At 38.4% G+C, this 15,631-nt stretch overlaps 1 protein-coding gene across 1 annotated transcript in view; it reads right to left on the minus strand.

Moving 5' to 3' along the window:
- The window catches only part of LOC132506771 (protein FRA10AC1), a 67,438-nt gene extending 57,427 nt beyond the window's left edge, over positions 1–10,011 (minus strand). The window contains exons 1-8 of the mRNA XM_060125434.1: positions 9,796–10,011; positions 9,623–9,692; positions 7,990–8,066; positions 6,556–6,651; positions 6,398–6,443; positions 2,805–2,881; positions 1,673–1,756; positions 996–1,080 (exon numbers count right to left, since the gene is read on the minus strand). Of these exons, the coding sequence (XP_059981417.1) occupies positions 996–1,080; positions 1,673–1,756; positions 2,805–2,881; positions 6,398–6,443; positions 6,556–6,651; positions 7,990–8,066 (465 nt within the window). The 5' untranslated portion in view covers positions 9,623–9,692; positions 9,796–10,011. The remainder of the gene's footprint in view (positions 1–995; positions 1,081–1,672; positions 1,757–2,804; positions 2,882–6,397; positions 6,444–6,555; positions 6,652–7,989; positions 8,067–9,622; positions 9,693–9,795) is intronic.
- Between the last annotated feature and the right edge of the window lie 5,620 nt (positions 10,012–15,631).

The following is a 15,631-nucleotide window of genomic DNA, read 5'->3' on the forward strand; positions in this document are numbered from 1 at the left end:
TATTTTTTAAAAATCACTTTAACATTAACTAAAATAGGACTTCCCTGGTGGCACAGTGGTTAAGAATCCGCCTGCCAATGCAGGGGACATGGGTTCGATCCCTAGTCCAGGAAGATGCCACATGCTGCGGAGCAACTAAGCCCGTGCGCCACAACTACTGAGCCTGCGCTCTACAGCCTGTGCGCCACAACTACTGAGCCCACATGCCACAACTACTGAAGCCCGCGCGCCCTAGAGCTTGCGCACCACAACTACTGAGGCCACACACTGTAACTACTGAAGCCCATGTGCTCTAGGGCCCATGTGCCGCAACTACTGAGCCTGCGTGCTGCAACTACTGAAGCCCGTGCGCCTAGAGCCCACGCTCTGCAACAAGAGAAGCCACCACAATGAGAGGCCTGTGCACTGCAACGAAGAGTAGCCCCCGCTCGCCACAACTAGAGAAAGCCTGCATGCAGCAACGAAGACCCAATGCAGCCAAAAATAAATAAAATTAATTTAAAAAAAATTAAAGTAAGATGTAAAGCGGGAAGGGAAATTTGCCATTACTAATTGGCACTGATAAGAGCTATTTTTACTAGAATAGACATTTACATAACAGAAGATGTGCATCTGCCTCTTTATATGGTAATCCATTTGAAAAAAAAAGCCTATCAATTTCAAACATCATTTGTGAAAGAAGACATCATTCAAAGTGTCAAATCATAATCACTAGAGGCTCTGGATTAGAGTCAGGATAAAACAAGATTCAGTAGCCACCTGTGTTTCATTTTAGACTTTTCATGTCTCAGCTCACAAAGAGTCACCCTTGACTTCAGGGCCCTTTGTAAATTCCACAGCTATCGAGTTTAAATGGTCCAACTGATACTTCATAGATGGAGGACAACTTAGAATTGAATTATTCTTAAAAGAATAATACAGGGCACAATAGTATATTAAAAAGTAATACTATACGTGAATAAGAACCTTCTTCTATAAGTATCTGGAAGGCATACCTTATTTTCTTTGTATCTGGTGAGATCTGCTACGCAGTATTCCTTGAATAATTTATCATAGTATTTCTTTGCAAGTCTCTTCTCCCTAGATTCATTAAAAATATATAAATCTTACATATTTAGAAATTCAACCATTGTTTGCTACTTGGAGGCAATGTCAAATAAATAACGCATATGATATAAACATTAATGTTTTAAAAGAGGTCATTACTTACATGTGCATAGAATATCTGAATATTAACTATTAATAGTGGGTCTCTAGGGAGGGAAGCTGGAAGACTAATAGTCAAAGATGAGAAGGAGACTGACTCTTCACTTTTTACCCTCTGTAATGTTTGAATTTTTAAAACCATTTTCAGGTTTTACGTTTTCCCAAAATATTTTTAAAATTTAAAAAGAAGCGTACTACTAGACAACAAATAATACTGTAAAAATTTTATAAATTATTTTTTAAAGACAAAGTCAAGCAATAAGAAGTCAGTTAAAATTGTAAAAAATTACCAAAAGAATCAAACCAGATTCAATAATCTGAGGCACGGTTTTATGTTCTCGATTCAGAACTGCTCCATGCAGGGGCCAAATGCTTTGGACAGGTGACAAAACAAGAAAACACTCAGGGAGCAGGAGAGATAGGACTATAGCATTTGATGCATTATGTCTCACACGGGTACAATTACCAATTCATGTCCATTTCATCCTCCTCATTCCATAGGAATCTGTGATTTTCTCGTATAATATCCATGTCTATCTTGTCATTTTCCCTGAAATAAAACAATTTTAAATTCAATATGAAAACAAAATTAGTCAAACTTAAGTTAAACAGTGTGTGAGATTTTTGAGCACCTGAGTAAAAATAAGATACACAAAGATAGTTTTATATGTACGTATGTATGTATATTTATAAAAAGTATTTCAGTATTTTCAAAAGGCAGTTATAAAGAGTGCTGCTACAGAAACAAATGGATAAGGAATCCACCCATCTCTAGAGCTGGTTCAATTATATAAAGGGTGCTAAATTACCAAAACTAGGATGAGAAATCTGAATGAACACTAAATGGATAAGGAAGATGAATGAAAATAAGTTTCAGAATCTAAAATAAGTAACACCATCCTATTGTGATCTAATTTTAAAAATATATAAAAATTTTTTTCACACCTCATTTTACTACATCTTCCTAGGAAGACTGAATAAGGAAGAGAACTGAAGGAGATGATTTTTCAAGATGGTAACGGACTGGGGACAGAAGAAGGGATTGTTGAGAAATACAGGCTAAATTCAGAGGAGAGTTAAGTTTGGGGCTGATGAGCTGGTATGAAGTTTTTTAGGGCACTATCAACTCGGAAAATCGTTAAGTAAAGAGAAAAAAACCCACACAAAACCAAGAGGCTCTGACAGAAGAGCTTCAGATATAAGAAGGAATTTCATGTGTGGGAAATATTAGAGTGAGGTCTCTTGTTTGTCCTATCTTTTAAAAAGCAATCCTAAACCTGAGGTCTAAAGAGTTCATTATTTCAAAGATCCTTGTGGGGGAAAAAAAAAAAATCACTGCATAATCAGGCACGTGAGTATTCCTCACACAATCCTGTTATTGCCAGAATCAGCAGGCTGCCTGAGGCCTGTTGCCAGAGAAATGGGGTTCATGATGAGTTGCTTAGCTAGAAGCTTCGAATGGCCTCTCCACCTTATAACAACAAAACTGGAATGGAAAGCAGGAGAACATGACAGAATCAGAAGATATAGTAGCTGTGAGTCTTCAAAGATACCCATACCTACCTCCCATTATGTAAAATAAACTTTATGACACTTACCCCAATCGCCTGAAGTCTTCTTTTTTGCCACCATAGTATAAAATATAGTCATTTACAAACTTTGTATGCCTTTGATACTGAAATGCAAAAAATTAAGGATTTTATTTGTTCAGTAGTTGGGTGTCAATGACATATTAGTGAGTAGGGGAAAAAAACATAGTATGAGTCTATTTAGTTTTTTAAAAATATACAAATATATACTATACATGCTTATAAATTAAAAAAAGATCTAAAAGGGTAAATATTAAACTGTTAAGAGTGAACACAGTACAGTAGAGGGGCTTTCACTTCCTACTGAATACTCTATATTGTTTTGAACATTTTCAAGCAATAAATCTCTGGAGAGAAGGACAGCTTCCTATATACAGCCTCACACCACCACTCATTTTATAGTTTCAAATTATAGTTTCCTATATCTATATATTATAGTTATTCCTATAACTATAAATTATAGTTTCCTATAACTATAACAAATTATAGTTTACAAAGTTAAAGGTGAGGAGTAGAATTTTTCTTCATTATAAAATATAATTTAGCTATTTCAGTAACAATAAAGCCTCCAAAATAGAAGATGCAACTTTTATTATATTAAATCCTAACATGAGGCTTTCAAAACGAAGTAAATATAAGAGATCACATGAAGCTACAGTCATGTTTTCAGTGCAATACAATGAGACACATGAGCATTTTACTTGTTTTAAAAAGCTCCATGGTACTCTCTCTAGAGCGGAACACACACATAACAGAACTGACATAATATTGTCTGTGACTACAGCCTATTATATTAAAGACAAACAGTTATTTAATTGATCACAATGTGTTTGAGCAGAATAGTGAATCAAAACATAATTCTGAAACGAGCAAGAAAGCAATTAACATTTCAGAAAAGAAAAAAGAGAAAAGCCAGATACCCAGAGATCTGGATTCTAGCTCTTGGTCTACCACAAACTGGTCATGTGACACTGGCAAGTCACTTAAATCTTTCAAGAGCTCAAGTCAGCAAACTTTTCCTGTAAATAGTAAATATGCAGGCCATACGGTCTGTTAAAACTACTCGCCTCTGCCACTTTAGCATGGAAGTAGGCACAGATAACACCTAAATGAATGAGCACAGCTGTGTTCCAATAAAACTTTTATTTACAAAAGCAGGTGATAGGTGGGACTTTGCTTCCTGGAAGATGCAGCAAAGATGTACAGTTGATCCCTGAACAGGGTGGATAGAACACCCACCCTCCTCATTGTCCAAAACCTGCACATAATGTATAATCAGCCCTCTGCATCTGTAGATTCAACCAACTGCAGATCATTAGTACTACAGTAAAATAAATACCCATATTTACACAAGTAATATAGTAAAATAAAAATCCTTGTATAAGTGGACCCTCACAGTTCAAACCCTGTGTTGTTCAAGGGTCAACTGCACTTCTCCCTATTCCTCCCACTGAGAACTAAAAACCTTGGAAATTATATATAAAACAAACATAAGACGACTCTGAAAGGTAGAGAGAAGAAGGCAGACCAGCTACGGACCTCAGGACCCATGGTATGACATGGTGCTGAGTTCCCCACGTTTTCTTTTTGCTTAATAAATGCCAGACTTGGAGGTGAAGAAGCTGGATAGCTGGAAATACCAACAAGCACAGACAAAAGAAGTGCCAACAAAAGTCTGTTCCCTGTAACAAAATAATCAGGAGAGAGGCAGCCTAACAGGAAAGATGACTTTTAGGCAGTAACTACTCTATTCCAGCCAAACACTCCAGAAAATCTATGGCCCCACCCCCAGCCATGCAAGAAAAGGGGATCTAGACTTTCACCCTCACCAGGCTGTAACTAGATGCCCCAACACCCCCAACTGAGTGGTGTGATAGAAGGAGGAGCAGATGTTGAAATACTAAAGGAGCAGTGGCAGATGAGATCCATGGGAAAGCTACGCTATTGGGTTAGGAGATAAGAGGAATAAATAAATTGGTGACAAGAGAACTTCTATAACTTAAAGAAAAGGATCAGGAACAATAAAGTGAAAGTGGTGACTACAGGATAGTGGGTATATCTAATTGACATCGTCTCCTTCTCCCTATCCTGACTGCAGTAATAAATACCCAGAAATACTTTCACTCTCCAATATTCCCAACAGTAATATGGATGGCCAGTGGTAGCGGCTTGTGTAATAAGCCACAGTCTTACCAAAAAGTTAAGCTGAGAGATGGCTATCACAGGGAAACAAGGTATAACTTAAAGACAGCCCCAATTCATGCCTGAAAGCTGAAGCCACAGTAGGCCTGAGACAGTCCACAAACAGACCTATTATTTTTTTTTCATTTTTATTTTTTCTAACATCTTTATTGGAATATAATTGCTTTACAATGCTGTGTTAGTTTCTCCTGTATAACAAAGTGAATAAGCTATATGTATACATATATCCCCATATCTCTTCCCTCTTGCATCTCCCTCCCGCCCTCCCTAACCCACTCCTCTAGGTGGTCACAAAGCCCCGAGCTGATCTCCCTGGGCTGAGGCTGCTTCCCACTAGCTACCTATTTTACACTTGGTAGTGTATATTTGTCCATGACACTCTCTCACTTCGTTCCAGCTTACCCTTCCCCCTCCTCGTGTGCTCAAGTCCATTCTCTAGTCTGTGTCTTTATTCCTGTCCTGCCCCTACATTCATCAGAACCTTTTTTTTTTAGATTCCATATATATGTGTTAGCATACAGTATTTTTCTCTTTCTTACTTCACTCTGGATGACAGACTCTAGGTCCATCCACCTCACTACAAATAACTCAATTTCATTTCTTTTTATGGCTGAGTAATATTCCATTGTATATATGGGACACATCTTCTTTATCCATTCATCTGTCAATGGACATTTAGGTTGCTTCCATGTCCTGGCTATTGTAAATAGTGCTGCAATGAACATTGTGGTACATGACTTTTTGAATTATGGTTTTCTCAGGGCATATGCCCAGTAGTGGGATTGCTGGGTCATATGGTAATTCTATTTTTAGTTTTTTAAGGAACCTCCATGGTGGCTGTATTAATTTACATTCCCACCAACAGTGCAAGAGGGTTCCCTTTTCTCCACACTCTCTCCAGCATTTATTGTCTGTAGATTTTTTGATGATGGCCATTCTGACCAGTGCGAGGTGATACCTCATTGTGGTTTTGACTTGCATTTCTCTAATGATCAAACAGACCTATTATTAAACACAGTTTTACGAAGACATTAAATAGCAAAGAACCAGGTAGGAAAAGAGTAAGAGTTAAAATGAGACTGAAGATAATAGTATAAAAATGAGAAATATTGACAGCTTGACAAAAATGGATTGGAAAAAATATCTGCAAGTACATGGACTTTGTAAACCTATTTATAGAAGATTAGTAATATGTTTTTTATTATTTTTTGCCTCTAAATCTTTCTTGTATATTAGTAAAAGAGAATTGTACTCAGAAGTATATATGGCAAAATTCCATATGAATAAACACTTATCTTTAAATATAAAATTTATGTCTATCTGACTTCACAAGATTTTATGAAATAAAATAGATTTAAAAAGTTGTATTAGTCACAAAATCTAGAAATATAAAAGGATACAGCATCCATAGCTATGAGATGAAACCTTCTATTTCTTGCTTCTTCCCTGTTAAGAAAAATTTTATTTCAAGCAAATTCAAATGTCTATATTTAATTAATATAATCAAATCACCAACATCTCGAACCAAAAAAAAGTAATGTACATTGAAGTACCATACCTATCCAGCAATTCTGCTGCAACTTGCTTATGGACCACCTTTCCATGTTTTTCTTTCTGAAATGGCTTTTGGAGCAGTAAATCATCTTCAACTGTCCTGGTTTGTTAAGAAGAAAAATTATTAGAAGAGTTCATTTTTCTCAGTGTTTCCTATTTCTTTATTATTTTCATAATTGGAACACGTTTTAAAGAATTCAACTCTTAAAGACTCACTGATCTTCAATGAGATATTTTACATCTCCTTTAACAGCTTAATTAATATCTTGACTTTATTTAATACCTATAAAATGGAGAAGACGAGACTAACAAATGCATGGGTTCTGGTGTCACACCACCTGGGGTCCTTGGTTCAAATTTTGGCTCTGTCATTCATTATCTTTATCTTAAATTACTTAATCTTTTTGTGCCACAATTTCCTTGTTTGCAAAGTAGAGATAACAAAGCTTTCAGCAACTGATAACGGAAAAAGAAGGGCTGATTATAGATGATATAGACTTTAGGTGATCAGCCCTAGTTACTTAAATAGATATAATCCTAGAGCACACAAGACTATCCAACTAGACTGGCTCAAATTCTATTCTTACAAAGTAATATTTTTGAATGAAAAACCTTGAAAATGTAAAGCATTTTAATTTCATTTTATTACATAAAAATGTAATTCATTATATAATTATTTCTATTCTTTTGGTTATCCATGAAGACTGAGTACCCAACAAAAATGTTCAACCCCAATTGGTATGCTTATATATTGTTTTCAGTGTCAAATAATAAACCAATTTTTATAAGTTTGGTTAATATGAATCAGTCAACCACTCCTAAGTTAATGGATAAAATCAAGTTTCTAAGCACTGAAGGCTGAAAACAATGCCCCTCCCTAAACACAGCTACTCCACCAAAATCTGGCCTCCTTTGTAAGGTTCAGGCTTTATCTGCTAAGAGTTCTTACCTCTTCCATTAAATAAAGACTTCCATGAACTCCTTCCTCTGGCCACTTAGTCTGCTCATTCACAAAATCCTAAGAATTGTGCTGCATCACAATCTCATCCTCCACAGTATCCTCATTTTGCAGTCAAGTACTAGCAAAGGGACAACCAACCAAGCCCCTTCTTAGCTATGACAGTTGCAAGTAGAGTCCTTGACAGTTGAATGAAAAATAGATGCAACAGAGAAATCTAAGAACTTTAACTGATTTCCTTTTTTTCCTTATGCGTCCCTTTCCATAAATCCCTTCACAGCATAAACATTACTTTCTTATCTTTTACATAACTGTTCTCAAATTTTTGAGTCAATTCATTATAGTTTAATAAACAAAAATTCATTCAGTAGAGCATCGCTGTCTTCACATGTAAACACAATGCCAAAACTTTAAATATTATTTATACCTCATCTCAATTTAGAAAGGATCGGAAGCAGAGATCAATAAAAAATTACTTACTTTTTTTTCCTTTTGCTGGATTCTCCACAGTGTTCATCATCACTAAAATCAGAGTCATAGCCTCCATGACCATGCATCTGTAAAGGAGTATAGTCAGGAGTATAAATTGCCCACAGTTCAGGAAACAGAATAGTTCAAAAATAAGTTATCTTTAAAAGCCACAATAGTTTTAAAGGATTGTGCTGGGCATATCAGGGGTTATCTAGCCATCTAAAACTTTCAATCACTTTGAAGTAACAAACTTAATCTTCAGAAAATGAATCAATGTTTTTCACTTTAATTACCAACAAGGGAGATTACTCTTTGACCTTTCCATGTAAAACCAGGTCTAGAAGCTGCCATGTCACTGCATACAAGGTTCAGCAATGCTTTACTTTTATTTGATTCAGAGTAATAATGGTTGCTGGTATTTATCAACTTTGTTCCAGACATTATGCTAGGTTCTTTACAAACACTGCTTCTAATTCTGCAAGTTAGGAACTACTACCTTCATTTTAGAGATAAAGAAATCAAGGACAAAGTTAAGTAAATCAATTATACAGAGCAAATATGTGGCTAAGCAGATCTACTTGATTCTTAAGCCCATGATCTCAACTACTACAAACTGACTCTCTGGAATATGCTAACATTTTGATTACTGTATTCCATTAGACTTAATGGATTTGTGAACAGTACGATCAACTGATAAAAATTTTCCTATCTTCTTTCAAGATTTCCTTTTTCTTTGAAACAGTTTCTTCAAGGTAAACCACCTTGTCCTTTGTTCTAGATAACTTTATCTTGTTTCTATTCATTTTTAAATCAAAATTCTTAGAAATACTGAAAGATCTCAATTGTCACTCAGTTGTGTTAGAAAGCAGCTCCTGGTTTCAGCATTACATAGAATTTGGGATATACATTAATGGCGGATGGATGGATTATTTGACTATATCTGCTAAATAAGGTGGCTACATCAAACAATCTTTAAATCCTATGAGTCTGTGATCTTCATAATTCCATTTTCAAACTTACGTGTATGGGTGCATATCTCTCTTCCCTGCCCCACAGAATTCGAGAGAGGCGGGCCCCAGCCAAGGTTGAGGCGAAGGTTTAGGCCACTTTCAACTCTACTCTCACTAAGTCACACCTGAATCGCACACCTTTTTATCATGTCAACTCCTTGCTTCCGCTGTTTTATCACATATGTTCAAACCATACCAGCCTCTCACACCTTGTCTTATGTCCTCACTTTCTTCACATTCTGATGGGGGACAACCACTGTGGGGAGCTTAGAGATAAGTTCTGGGGTCAGCCTGACAGAATGCAAACGCTGGCTCTGCACGTTTCATGTCTTTCTTTGGGCATGCTCCTTAACCTCTAGGAGCCTGTTTCCCCCTCCATAAAGGAAGGCTAATGAAAGAAAGTACCAGTCTCACAGAACTGGGCATTAAATGAGTTACCGCGTATAAAGGGTTTTAGAACAACGTCTGGTACAGTACAACCCTCCCAATTTTAACTACTAATTTAATTACCGTCATGATGTTCCTACACCCTGGGACACCACCTCCTACCCTTGTGCCCCCCGTCTCGTTTTTTTCTCGTCCATCCCATACCCATCTGAATTCAGTAGTTGCATTAAAAAGTTTTCACTCACTTCAGGCTACGAATCAACTGACAGGAACCAAGAGAAATTCGAGAAGGGAGACGCGGGGTGTCTTCTGAATCTGCCATCAAAAAAAAAACACAAAAATCAACTAGTAGCATATGAGAAACAAGTTTCGAGATGTTTCTCCCCGACCCCAAGCACTCAAGGCCCTTCTCACACACCCCTTCCCCTCCTCTGCCAAGTGCTCCCGCTGAGTCGTTGTTCCCTCCTCTGCCCGCGTCTGCAGCGACGACCCACGGCCTGAGCGAGCTGCTGCGGCACCAGACCCGTCGCCCCGGCTGCGTAGCCTCACCACAGTCGCCGCCACTGCCAGAGCCACAACGGCCGCCGCCGCCGCCCGCTCCCCGCCTCTCCTTACGGGTCCCAGTTCTGCGCTGCTTCCGGTCCGGCTCGGCCGCGCGTCTCACTTAAATGACACCGTTCCCGGGCGCGCCGACTTTGTGTTACAGCCAAAACAGCCCCGGGAAACAAAGGCCGCGGGAGAACAGGGCCGGAAGGGAAGGTGGCGGCTCCCAGCTTTACCGAAGTCGCCGCGCTCGGTTTTTTCCTGGGCCTTCTTCCATTACCCTCTGGGAAGCCCAACGTTTAATCTCGTGTGGCACAGCTCATACTGAGCCCACGCCCCTCGTTTGAAATTTTATTTCGTTTTAGAAAAAACCCTGCCTGGATATCACTTGCCGTCCTCTTTCTAGTAACCTTAGAAACGCCTCCTCGGAGCAACCTTGCTGAGCGTCTCAGTCTCCGATCTGCCTCTCCTCCCTCTGCCCCACTCCTCCCAATAAAACAGTTCTCATAATTAGAACAGAAATAGCTTTCCATCGCTTCACCACCCACACAGTAGATGCCATTCCAAATGCAGTGCTGGTGGCAGAGGAGCTCATCGAAGATGCGAGGAGAGGCTGAAGAAGGAATAGGAGCGATTTCACAGGGTCGCGAATCCTCTGCAGACAAGTGACTTGGCACAGGTGAAAAAGATCCACAATAGTTACTAAAAAAAAAAAAAAAAGAAGAAAGAAAAGAAAAAGAAAGAAGGAAAGAAAAAAAATACAGGCAGGAAAAGTTAAATTATTTTAAGCTCTGCCGGGTTCTCCCTGTGTTTTACCTTTTCTAAATTATGATGCCCCATTCTGCTTTACAGCCTAGTTACTGGGTTCGTGTCGTGTCTCCCTCCGGCTGATGCTATTCATCTTTGCTTCCTCCTCGGTACCCAACACGGTTCCCTGGAAATCAAAAGCGCTAATTAAATATTTGTTGAATTGAACTGGCACGCCACTGACTTTCACAGCGGGCTCATTTTAGTGAAAACCTTAGCACGTAACACTCATTTTACATCTTTTGCACCAAACAGTAGATAAAAATATCTACCAGTTCAAGCCCTCCTTCTATCCCTGACAGTAAATTACAGATACAACCTGCTTTACCCAATGCAGTAAATATGATCTTTAAAACTCTGTAAGTTAAATTATTGTAAATTCAATTATTTCAAAATGCAATCAGATTAAACTTCAGTAAAAACGTTTATTAAAATATTTAAAGCAGTAGGAAGCCTCACGATTTAACATTATACTATATTGAATTATTTTGTCAAGCAGTTCCTTTTTTAGTAAATATCTAAAATATCTATTCTGTTCTTTTATTTATTATTACTATTATTATTTTTTATTGATAAAACCAAACACACTTGTACCTGGTATTCATTTCCTTTCTACCAATATGTGACCTTTAATAGCATTTTCTACCATTCTTAACATATTTTGTCTGTTGCTTCATTTTCCTCTTACAACAAGACAACATATTTTGTCTGTTGCTTCATTTTCCTCTTACAACAAGCCTGTGCTGCATGCAGTGTTATTAGCCCCATTTTGCACGTAAGAAATAGAAGCACAGAACTCAGAGCCACAGGCCTGGTGAGGGTCTAGAAACTGGGAATACTTGATTCTCTACAAGACCCTGTTTTCTCTCTGTGGCTCTCTCTCTGTCAAATTCTTTCTTTTTAAATTTACATATTTGTTTTTATTTTTGGCTGCATTGAGTCTTCGTTTGCTGCGTGCGGGCTTTCTCCAGTTGAGGCTAGCGGGGGCTACTCTTCCTTGCGGTGCACGGACTTCTCATTGCAGTGGCTTCTCTTGTTGCGGAGCATGGGCTCTAGGCATGTGGGCTTCAGCAGTTGTGGCACACGGGCTCAGTAGTTGTGGTTCGCGGGCTCAAGAGCACAGGCTCAGTAGTTGTGGCGCACGGGCTTCGTTGCTCCGCGGCATGTGGGATCTTCCCGGGCAAGGGCTTGAACCCGTGTCCCCTGGCATTAGCAGGCAGATTCTTAACCACTGTGCCACCGGGAAGCCCCAAATTCTTTCTTTCTCTCTCTCTGTTTAACTCATCAACTGTGTGAGAAATAGCTTCTGGTTCTAACATTTTAAGAATTTCAGATCTGTTGCTACCAGATCATTCAGCCAAAGATTTGCATTTCTCCCTTTGAGGCAGCAGTTATTGAAAGAGAGAAAATAGAAAATATATGTTAGGGATAGATCACATGATCTGAACTAAAAACAATTAATACAGGATAGACAACCTACCTGATCAGGAAATATCAAGTTAGCAATTACAGCTCAACAACTATAAAAACTGCAAATATTTATTAGGGGCCTGCTCTGGACAGAGAACTGTCATAATCATCAGGGTTACAAATATGTAAAAGTCACTCCTTACTCTCAAAGGCTGACTAGTAAGAAAGAACGAATATATAGAAAAAAAAACAATAAAATATTCTATCATATATGAAGTGCCTGGTAAATGGCATGAACCTATGGTTCCCAATCTATAAAATGTTCTATTTTAATGAATATGAAAATTTACATGGACACCAATGTTATATAACTCAAATAAAGCAACAAAATACTACGATAGGTATGTGGTGGGGGTGAGGGAAGTTGGTCCCCACTCCACGCCATCACCCTCCTCTCACACACACACCCTTATTCCCTGCCACCCTTCCTCCCACCCCCAGAAAAAAAATGCTGCTCTGGGAAACAGCATAATAAAGAACTCCACTTCAAAATCAGCCTGACCCACAATCAAGTTAGGTCTCTGTCACTTACTAGCTAGGAGATCATGGGCAAGTTTTTAATTAAGTTTTTATTTCCTCAACTATAAAATGGAGATAATAGTAATAACTATCTCATAGTGGGTTATGAGGTTTAAAATGAAACAATGCAGCTAAAATGCCTAGAGTGATGCATAGTTCCTAATAAGAATATAATAAATGCTACTTGAGGAAAGTAGCATTTCTTGAGGGAATTCTTGTGATTTAGTTTAAAAATTAACTTCTTCTTGAGTATGGCCTAGAAACAGATCCACACTTATATAATCCTATGATTAATGGCATAGGTTTAAGTATGGACTTCTCAATAAATAGTTCTGAGCCAATTTAATATTACGGTAAAAAAAAAAACAAAAAACCTCAATTGCTAACTTGATTCACACCATACACATTAGTCACCTTCAAAGAAAACACAGGAAAACCTCTTCATGATATTCCATGATCTCTTCATTAGGGCAGGAGAAATTCTCTCAGATAGGACACACAAAAGGCTAACCATAAAGGACAAAAATAAATTACCAACTTCGGTTCATTTAAAAGACTTTATTAAAAAATGAAAAGTTAAGGGGAATTCCCTGGTGGTCCAGTGGTTAGGACTCCATGCTTCCACTGCAGGGGACACGGGTTCGATGCCTGGTCAGGGAACTAAGATCCCACATGCCATGCATCGTGGCCAAAAAAAAAAGAAAAAAATTTAAGTCACAGAGTGGGAGAAAATATTACAGTAGACACATTTATCAAATTGTCAGATTATATGAAGGACTTTAAAAATAAGTAAAAGGCAGAAACCCAATAGAAAAATTCGCTAAAGACTTGAATAGGCAGTTCGCAAAAAAGATGTCCAAATAGCCAATGCACATAAAACAAAGGGCTTGTCTTCACTAGTTATCAGAGAAATGAAAATTAAGAACACAATGCACACCATTACACACCTACGAGAATGGCTAACTGGAAAAGACAGACAGTGCTGATGGAGATGTCGTATGACTATAACTATTATATACTGCTGATGGGAGTGTAAATTGGTACAATCACCTTGAAAAAGGTGTTCAGTAGTATCTGCTAATGCTGAATGTGGGTATATTCTATGTCTCATATATTCCACTCCTCAGAATACCTTCAACAGAAAAGTGAACATATATTCATCAAAAGACCTGAATTAGAAAGCACTAGCACTATTTATAAGTCAAAAACTGGAAGCAACCCAAATGTTCAGCAGCATTAGAATAGTTAGATAAATTACGACTTATTCACACAATGGAATACTATACAGCAATAAAAACAGACAAACTACAACTACATGCATTAGCACAGATGAATCTCATCAATGTAAGGCTGAACAAAAGAAGCATTGTATATGCAAAAGAATACATATGACACAATCCTATTCATATAAAAGACAAAAGGAAAAGTAATCTATCTGTGACAAGTCAGGATAATGATTTCCCTGATGGGTATAGAGGAGGTGACTGGAAGGGGGCACGAGGCCGTGGCGGGACGGGGCTTCTGGGGAAATGTTTCTTGACCCTGGCATTCACTACATGAGTGGTTCATTTCTACCTATGATTTGTGTACTTTTATGTATGTATGCTGTGCTTCAATAAAGAATTTACATTTACAAAATTTAACGGTTCCTAGAGTTTTTGTAACTTTGACTCTAATTGATCAATGGAAGTGTTGGTGATTAAAGCGATTTCAGGCATGGCAGAATAAGTTAGGGAGTAGATAGGTGGGATTTCCTGGGGTCTCAGAATTCATGCCACATAAATGCTTGCATAGCCAAAGACAAATTTCCTGTAGGCACCAAGATGGAGGCAGACGGGGGCTCTGTAAGTGCTGAGAAAGACTCTAGTCAGCACCCAAAGGACTGACATTGCCCAGGCTTTGAACACTTGGCACGGTCAGCTGTACTTCCTGTACATTTATAAGCCAGGGTCTGGCAGAAGGCAGCTCCACAACCTCTGTAGTACAGCTCAGCCCATGAACAGAGACACAATCTAATTGTTATCTTTTGCAATCTGGTCAGCGGTTGGTCACTCGCTTGTGTAAGTGCCTGGAAGAGGCAGCCAGAGCACGAATACTGTGGTTGGATGGACGTTGAGAAGCAAAGTAGAGAGACAGCAATATACCAGTTAGCCAAATGAATTGACTGTCATTTCTAGGCCTGCTCCCAGGAGGCGAGATCAGAGACAGGATGTCTATAAAACGCCTCTCTGAGGCAGTGGTGGAGAAGGAGCCTTGTGATTGAGAGATAGGGAGACACTTACCAGGTCAATGAGATGAGAAGCAGAGACCAGGAATACTAAATGTCACCGGAAAACTGATGCACTTATTTTTTGTCATATAATATCTGTGGGTATCAAGATTTCAGGCCTCATTCAGGAAACTGCAAAGTAGGGAGACATTATAATAATGAAAGATGTTGGCTGCTGTAACCCTGGATCCTTCTTCAAGGGCTGGCTGGGCCTATAATCATGGAAAAGACATAATTCCCCCCACTGAGGCTATAGAGGAGGAAAGAAAACCTCTATCTTTCTAAGTTCTTCTGGCTGGTCTAAGAATTAAATTGACGTGAGACAGATTTACCAGGAGAAAGTCAAATTTAATTACATATGTACAAGGTTTCATAAGAATACATATCACACGACTTCACAGTTTGTGAACACGAATTAACTGTGTAGAGAGTGTGTTGTATAGTCAAGTGAAACGTCCAGTGAAGTAGGTCTGTTGTGTATTTAAGGATACATATTATTAGGTGGTCAGGCAACCAGATGTAAATAGTAAGCAATTTTCCTCAATGATCCCTTAATTAGCATATTCTCTGAAACTAAAACCTCTTTGACTAGCTGTTCTGATACTGAAGGTGATAACTGATAGTTGGAAATGGAAACACTTAAACA

This window comes from Lagenorhynchus albirostris, chromosome 16 (genome assembly GCF_949774975.1).
Source record: "Lagenorhynchus albirostris chromosome 16, mLagAlb1.1, whole genome shotgun sequence".
In the NCBI taxonomy this organism is placed as follows: Eukaryota; Metazoa; Chordata; class Mammalia; order Artiodactyla; family Delphinidae; genus Lagenorhynchus; species Lagenorhynchus albirostris.